Source organism: Rutidosis leptorrhynchoides, chromosome 6 (genome assembly GCF_046630445.1).
Source record: "Rutidosis leptorrhynchoides isolate AG116_Rl617_1_P2 chromosome 6, CSIRO_AGI_Rlap_v1, whole genome shotgun sequence".
Lineage (NCBI taxonomy): Eukaryota > Viridiplantae > Streptophyta > Magnoliopsida > Asterales > Asteraceae > Rutidosis > Rutidosis leptorrhynchoides.
Window position 1 is genome coordinate 419353851 of NC_092338.1, and position 8398 is coordinate 419362248.

Genomic DNA, 8398 nt, shown 5'->3' on the forward strand with positions numbered 1-8398 from the left:
GATTTTAGGCTATAAATACTCATGAATGCAAGCATTAAACTTGCACCATTTCTCACACTTACAAAGTGTTTCTTTCTTTCTCTCCATTATCATCTTTGTTCTTACACTTCATTATTAGTATTCTAAATCAAGAATCAAATCACTAAAGGTAGTTATAAACCTACTGAATTATAACATCAAGAATCAAACCACTAAAGGTAGTTATAAGCCTACTGAATTATAACATCAAGAATCAAACCACTAAAGGTAGTTATAAGCCTACTGAATTATAACAATAATGAAATATTAGGCGGTGCATTCATCTTTTTTTGGAACAACATTTGAATTTCTGTTTCGTTTTCCAATCTTCCAATACTTGCGAAACTAGTTTTATTTGCCCATCATCGATCACAAAAACCCTTTTATTTTATTTTATTAAATCACTCAATCAATGACAATATTAAAACTAATGTCATCAACGATAACAATAGTATTATTAGTGTTCAGTTTCATTAATACAACAACTGCTGTTGGTGGTGGAAAAGAAGGCCTAATTTCTCGGTTGGCATTTGGGTCTTGTGCTAATCAAACCTCTCCTCAGGTACACAAATGATTATTACTCTGTATTTAATATGCAAACTCAAATTCATCCATTATTATTATATTGGAGTACTAGTTTATTTTTCACATGTTTTAATTTTGTTAATAAAAGTAAATGCTGTTGTATATTAGTAGTTGTTTTGGGTCATATAACAACAATCATTTGATTGATATGTGGATGGATGGTTCTTGATTGTGGGTTCAAGTGTTATATTGGGTTTGTGAGTGTTTGTCCCTAATACCGAATTCCGAAATTCGACGAGTATGACTCGATCAATTTCGCGACCCAAAACACATTCGTAAGACACCAAAACGTGCATAACACATACAATTACTCATCAAACAAGAGTATATAAACACTAAAACTCACATTCCAACTGGTAGTGAATCTTGTGCATCATTCTTGAGGGGCCAATAATATATCGCGTAAAACATTTTTTAATTAACTATGCCCACTGCCATTGCACAAGTTTTATACTCGATGCTTCAAAATTTAGAACACATACATACTAATATAGTTCACACTTCAGTGTTAGTTGTTCAGTTAAATATATTATTATGCTACAAGTGCGACTGCACGACGTCTTAAGAGTTTTGAGCCTCAAATTTACTGCAAATACTAGTAGTATATCAGTAGTGTATTGTTCAATATTATTTGGGTCAAAGTGATGGTAAAGTTTGGTTTATTGGATGTACGTCTAATGTGTTTTTTAACGGCTAACGTTGATTTCCTCACACGAGGTCACATGTTTAAACATCACTAGCAGCATATCTTGGGTGGTCATGGTTGGAAACGGTTTGGGATAACCCGATTATAATCCACTTCCTCGGTAGTCTGAATAGGGAAAACCTTATCCGTTTACCCGTTTTTAACGTCTAACGCAAATCCTTATTTTTGATAAGTGGTAAATTTTTGGGCAGGGCTTTTGACAGTAACATAGATTGTACTTAATAGTGGCGGAACCAGAATTTTTTTTCACCGGGGGAGATCTTTTTTTTTTAAAGCGTTCACATTCACTGTAAATTTTGTTCTTCCATTATTCCATGAAAATACAACCTTTTGGGTCATGGGCTTTTGGGTTGGGGGCAAAATCTGGAGGCTTTTGGGACAATATCAAATTTTAAGCCTGAAATTTTCAAATCCACTTGGGGCAAAATTAAAGAAATCCAAAATTTTAACACTGAAAATTTCAAATCTACTGAAGGTGGGTGCCACCCCCTGCCCCTATGTAGTTTCGCCCATGGTCGTGCATCATATGTCTGCTAGTGTTTGGTACCTAATTTTGTAGGGAGTATCTATTAATCATTTCTTTGTATGCAGCCCATATGGGATGCTATAGTAGATTACAGACCACAAGTTTTCATTTGGCTTGGGGACAACATATATGGAGATATTAGGCGACCGTTTAAATTATTTGGTAATGAGAGAACTATTGGACCATGGAAGAATGTTCCTAGGTTTGTTCCTGCATCGGTTGAAGAAATGCAATCCAAATATAGCGTTGCTAAGACCAATCATGGTTACTCACGTCTCCGTAAAATATCCAAGGTGCTTTACTAGACGTTTATTGTTTTAATACTACTTTTGTATTGTATTGGTTGCACAATTGATCATGGTTTAAGTGTGTAACTACAATGTAGGTGATTGGCACGTGGGATGATCATGATTATGGATTAAATGATGCTGGGAAAGAATTTAAGGGGAAAGATGTTAACCAAAAGCTTATGTTAGACTTTTTAGACGAACCCCATGATAGTCCAAGGTAATATTTAGTTTAAAACTCACATATTCAGCGATATACTACTTAAAGTGGCATTGTTTTGCCTGCAATATTTTGCAATATATGGGCCCAATTGTATTTATATGATGATATCTTACTTGATATGTTCTCTTATGTTGCAAATGACAATGTTTATTAGGCGCAAGCAGGCTGGTGTTTATACATCTTACACATTTGGTCCCAAGGGTAGAGAGATCAAGGTATTGTTTGTTGTTATAACGGTCATTTTTTTATTGAAAAATCAATATCGAGACCTTAAATCTTTATTGATACAATTTCTTCTTTTAGGTCATTCTTTTGGACACTAGATACCATAGAGACCCCCTGCGTAGTGACGGAACCATTTTGGGTGCTGCACAATGGACGTGGTTAGAAAAGGAGTTGAACGGTCAACCATCAGCAATAACCATAATCGGTTCATCTATTCAGGTATATACGGGTGATATATCTACTTTCCTGATTCTATAAACACTCGTCATTTATGTCATAGTTGATGTAGACATCGTCATGATAATATCTAAGAGTGGTATCACATTTTGGGTCATAATTACCACTTATTCAGATGCTACTTACTTTTTTAGATTCTTGACTTTTGTGCAACAACATTCAGGTTCTATCAAATCTTTCTGCATGTACGGGTCCTTTATTCTACATGGAGAGTTGGGGACGTTTCCCAAGCGAAAGAAAACGTCTTTTTAACTTGATATCAAATAGCAAGGTAAATAGTCCTTTTATTATCGAATTCTCTAAAACCACATTGCAGCCATAACATTTACTAAATTACGCCCAGAGAGATGGAGTCTTTTTTATAAGTGGAGACGTGCACTTTGGAGAAATAACACGGTTTGATTGTGCGACTGGCTATCCGCTATATGACATCACCTCAAGCGGTCTCACTCAAGCTGTCGAAAAAGTAATTCCTTCATTTTTACACGAGGGGCTGAGATTTTTAGCATGGATAACACCTACTACTATGAGAGTTCTAAATGGAAATTGCAAACATAAATCATGCACGTACGGTATGCTTTTTCATTCGCCCTCCCTAGTATAAATTTCCATGTAAGTTGACATTATAATTATATTGTTGTAATTTGACATATTTCGTGTTTAGGACAACCTAACTTTGGAGTTATCGAGGTTAATTGGGATGCAAATCCTGTAAGCTTAACATTTGAGGTAAGAGGTGTAAGCGGCGAAGCAGTTAATAGTGTGACTACATCGTTGTCTGAGCTTCAAGTCAAGAACGTTGGTTTCGAACCCCACAAAACCAAAGGCAAACACTGCACACTTGAATCTGACTTACCGTTTCTCGTTAGACATCGGTTAGCTATTATATTCGCTCTTTTCGTAGCCGGTATGTTTTCTTGAAATCTTCAAAACTGGATATGGAATTTGTTTTTAAGTCTAATGTGGTTATATAATTTGTTTTTTTTTGTCTGTAGTGCTGATTGCTTTACAGATAGGAGTTTTGTATGTGGCGATATCGCTCATGGTTAAATGTCTGCGGAAGTGCAAACTTGACTGACGGTTTTAGACGCTTTGAGATTCTGAAGAGGTGGTTTACAGATAGGAGTAAACTTTTAGCTTGTTTGGTTCATTAGATATCAGAATCTTTATAACATTCTAAAGAAAGTATTGCATTTCATGCCAAAACGATGTTTGGAACAAAAAAAAAAAAAAAAAAAATACAGTGTCAAAATGTAACTACATATTCACTACTCAACATCCTTGCAATATACACTTTCTGTATACCATAATTTGGCTAATAAATTATAAATTACAAGTATATAATAGAACTAAAATGAAGGTTCATATCAAACAAGCAGTCTTCTTTCAACAGCATCTCTATGAATCACATATCTGAATATAGAACTTTGTGACAGCCAACAGAAGTACTTTTCAGGTTTACCTTTAACACTTCTTTCAATTGCTTGCTGTTGACTTTTTGGTAGACAAGCATTGACCATCTCAAAAAGTCCTGATACGGTCAACGCCACATCCTTGGCATAGTAGTACAATATTTTGGGAACATATATCTTTGATTCTTTATGGATGTATACGGTTGATCGTATGAACTCTTCTTTAGCAACTCGAAGATCCTGAAATACATTCTTCGCCTTGTATATACGAACCTGTATTCAGTAGTTAACAGTCAACAACAAATAGTAGGATATAGACAATCAATAACCAAAACATGTCAAAATCGAATTTTTTTGCATACCGCTGGATCAGAAAATGAGCCTAAAGAAAGGGCAAAATGAACAAGTGGTTCGGGATATTCAATTGCATAAACATGACGGTTAGGCGTTGCAGACAACTTCTTGCCAGGTGATAACAACGATTGTAGCCACTGGTCATATAGTGTGTTAGTATACATTCGTTGCAGGTTCTAAGTACTTAAACAAACTGCGAATAATTGTTAGATTAAAAAGAAGCTAACCGAGGCTCTAAAGTGAGATCTGATCCCTAATATAGAGCTCTGTATGGTATATGCGTTTATACATTGTCCACCCACATTATAAGTTGCCTGAAAAACAAGATCATGAGCCGAAAAGAAGAAATGAAGCATGTGCACAAATGTAGATTAGCTTAAGATTAAGATTATACCTTCAAAATAGAATTAGTTCTTGAGTTATTATGAGTTCCATATGCTAAATGTGCCTGCAAGAAAGGATTGTGCAGACTGTAAAAAAAAAAATATAATAAAACAAGCAAAATGTATAATTAAAGAGGCTAATTGACCTACATGCATCACCAAAGCATTATGAATGTTGATCCAAAACGCTAGATTTTGTTCGCGCTTCATTTTCCCAGGATCGACATTTTCAAGTTTCTTTATCAATGTTCTGCAAGGTCAGAAGTTAAAAAATCAAATTGGAACTCTATTGAAAGGATGATGATATTTTCACAATTAAAATTGATAAATTCACCAATTGTGCATCAGGTACTTGTACTGTACATAATGCACAACTGTGGTGTGGTGGATTTATCAATTTTGACGATGGAAATATAAATTCCTAACCAAATATAAATAAGATTCCAAGGATTATTTAAATCAATATGAAACCTGAAATGTTTAAGCATCTTGGAAGCATAATCAAAACTATCATCATCTAGGCCTATTTTCAAAACTTCTATCATCTCTGCATATGGACCTTTCTCTTCATTGCAGCAAGGACTCCATGTATCAGAAATATTTTGGGTCGATATTGTACTAGAAGAAGACAACGATGACCCAGAAGAATCTGAAGGTCCTTGATGACATTGATTTGGGTCTCCAAGCTTGCTGTATATAGAACATATACATCTCAGTATATCTTCCGAAAGTCTATCGGGCCCACCTAGATGAGCTCCATCCGTACACGAGGTTCCAATCAGGTGATCCCCAAGGCTAACACGGCTACGGTTAACACTTTTAGGTAATGATTTTGCAATGGAAACATGGCTATGATCATTTGAATCAGAAATTTTCTTCACATTGTCACATGGCTTATCAGCAATTGATAGTGTATTCGATTCTGTTTTACGAAGTGTACGCATTTCATTGGTCTCCGTATTGTGCTGATAAGCTGTGCGGTATAGCGAAAGCAGATAACGTTCCAAACGAAGTATTTCTATCTCGATGGAGGTTATCTCTTTAACCAATTCCAAAGATGACTATATGAACACACACAAAAAAAATGTAAATTAGACTGTTGCTTTATGAGATCTTGATTCTTAAAACATATGTTAGTGAGAAACTTTTTTTTAACAGCAGTACAGGATCACCAAGTGGGACTTAACCACTCACGCGTTCATCTTCCGCAGTTGCATAATTCGCCCTCAACTGCTGCCGAGGAGGAAACCCGGCCCAATCCGAGGGCATGGGCGCTAAAACCCCCTCCCCCACTGCCCCCGCAACGCGATGTGCGGAAGAAACCCTTGGGTGGAATTCAAGGGTAAAGAGGCAACCTTGTGTGCAATGTTGCACCCCACGGGAGAAACTAGTTGAAATGTTAGTGAGAAACTAGTTGAAAATTGATGTATAATGTATAAAAAAAAACCTTCGCGTTTGGTGAATCAATATAAGCATTGGATGACAATGAAGCAAAACATGGTGTCATCTCTGACTCAGACCAAACAGAGGTCCGATCGTGCAGTATCATCTCCGAATTAACAACCTGTGTCGAATATACAATGTCATGCTAAGCAAAACATAATCTCTGAAAGAATTAAGCTTAACAGTTATACAACTGAATGAGGAAAATAAAATAAATGAAAAAGATTATCTAACTGGTAATGAAGAAGGCCTAGGTGACATATTCAAAACAGAATGTGCTTGCTGTTCTTGTTGTTGTTCATTAAAAATATGCCCATTATTTACAAAGCTACTGCAACTTAACACAAGTAACAAACAAACATTATAAATAAAGTTTCATATAAACTAATTATTAAGGTATGAATTGAAGTGAATTTACCTTTGTTGGGATGACAAAGAGGAAGGTGATGGAGAAATAGGCAAAGCTGAATCACAATTCAATCTCAGCATCATCATACTCTTTTTATGGTTTTCCTTTTTGAATTAGATTATAACAATGATAATGATAATTACAATCAGAGTTTATGTTTATAGATTGACACAAAAACAAGTAAGGAGAAAGGAGAGGATGATTTATAGTTTTATACACTTAGAGCAAATGTATATGGATGATGAATTGCAGTTGCAAATGAGAGAATCAGAGTACTACATATATAATTTAATATGCATATGGAAACATAAAGGGGTATCTTTATCATGCATTCTGATAAAATAATAATCAAACATGAACACTAGAATGAATTGTGACTGCCAAGATAAGAAAATGACAAAAGATATGAATAGAGCAGAGAAATTTATTATAGAAAAAGATACACATCATACAACTAAGGGACATGTATGGTGGTGAGTATGCAATTTACATAACAAAAACACTCACTATGTAGTTCAGTGGTTGTACCAAAGACACAGAGAGGAAGAGTGATGCATTAATATAAAAAAATAAATAGCATTAGTAATAATAAATATTAATATTAATAAATAATAATAGTAATGGTACCTTGTGGGGGAGGGAAGGTCACAGGAGTAAGTGCTAATGTCTCCATTGCTATTATTGATTTTTGTTGTAACTTCTTATTTTTGGTGTTTTTCATCACTTTCCAACCTTATACATGTTACATTTATAATTATATTTTAGAATAAGGTTTGAAGCCACTTAGAGTTTCAGAGTTAGCACATGAATAGCATTTAATTTTATTATGCTTCTTGATGATTCACATAGAAGCAAAGAGGTTTTATTTTTTATTTTTTCATGATTGTAAATACAACTATGACATTATAATAAGTGTTAATTACATTTTGAGTTTCATATAACTCCGTACTTTGGTTGACCTTGTAGTGGTAGTGGTAGTGGTAGGATCCAAGAAGTAAGAGCTATGACAAAACTAGTATATATAACTTTTCGTGTTATGAGTTTTACTTTCAAATAATAAAAAAAGTATTAAAAAACATTGAACCAAAGTGTGAGAATGATGACACACACGATATAATGATTATGTTTCGGGTGGGGAGGAGATCAACCACTTAATTACACCACTCTATTCGCTTTATGTTGTTGTTTGTTATTTCATCAAATCAATTGTCAATTTATTTCATCAAATCTCTTATTTATTATTATTATTATTATTATTATTATTATTATTATTATTATTATAATAAACTTAAAGGTTTTAAAACTTACAAAAAATTAGTGGGAAGCCTAGAGACTATCTGGGCCCCCACACCTCTAGCAATAGCAAAACCTATCCTAGTAAAAATATGAGCAGCAGCACCGGCACCAATATCTTGCGCCATCGAACTCTTCTGAACCCGCTTTAGCAAAGAAACAGCCTCCTTCTCTAATTCCCCAAGGGAAGAAAATGAGAAAGGAATGAAACCATAACCAATCGCCAGACAACTAGATTCGTACTTGACCCGCTTCCGACGAGCCGCATTAATCACAGCACGTCCAGGGACAAAGTCA

The 8398-nt window shown here is 34.8% G+C and overlaps 2 protein-coding genes across 2 annotated transcripts; one reads left to right on the top strand and one right to left on the bottom strand.

Annotated features, from left to right (window-relative positions):
• The first annotated feature begins 270 nt into the window (after positions 1-270).
• Positions 271-4088, top strand: LOC139855382 (uncharacterized). Its single transcript, XM_071844598.1, has 9 exons — positions 271-580; positions 1901-2128; positions 2221-2342; positions 2500-2560; positions 2649-2789; positions 2971-3078; positions 3151-3379; positions 3472-3714; positions 3803-4088. The coding sequence occupies exons 1-9, from the start codon at positions 431-433 to the stop codon at positions 3883-3885; spliced, it is 1365 nt and encodes a 454-aa protein (XP_071700699.1). The 5' UTR covers positions 271-430; the 3' UTR covers positions 3886-4088.
• A 2-nt stretch (positions 4089-4090) lies between these two features.
• Positions 4091-7481, bottom strand: LOC139855146 (uncharacterized). The gene is made up of 10 exons (XM_071844393.1): positions 7436-7481; positions 6818-6863; positions 6634-6736; positions 6404-6520; positions 5428-6017; positions 5107-5206; positions 4968-5021; positions 4801-4887; positions 4582-4710; positions 4091-4492 (listed from the first exon to the last, which is right to left on the bottom strand). The coding sequence occupies exons 1-10, from the start codon at positions 7479-7481 to the stop codon at positions 4175-4177; spliced, it is 1590 nt and encodes a 529-aa protein (XP_071700494.1). The 3' UTR covers positions 4091-4174.
• Positions 7482-8398: the final 917 nt, after the last annotated feature.

Bases quoted from the DNA above. Each gene is read 5' to 3' on its own strand.
- LOC139855382 (XM_071844598.1), top strand. From the start codon at position 431: ATGACAATATTAAAACTAATGTCATCAACGATAACAATAGTATTATTA. The intron at 2,343-2,499 runs GTAATATTTAGT...AATGTTTATTAG, and splicing joins GAACCCCATGATAGTCCAAG to GCGCAAGCAGGCTGGTGTTT. The intron at 2,790-2,970 runs GTATATACGGGT...AACAACATTCAG, and splicing joins TAATCGGTTCATCTATTCAG to GTTCTATCAAATCTTTCTGC.
- LOC139855146 (XM_071844393.1), bottom strand. From the start codon at position 7,481: ATGGAGACATTAGCACTTACTCCTGTGACCTTCCCTCCCCCACAAG. The intron at 6,864-7,435 runs GTACCATTACTA...ATTGTGATTCAG, and splicing joins GACCTTCCCTCCCCCACAAG to CTTTGCCTATTTCTCCATCA. The intron at 6,737-6,817 runs GTAAATTCACTT...ACTTGTGTTAAG, and splicing joins TCTTTGTCATCCCAACAAAG to TTGCAGTAGCTTTGTAAATA.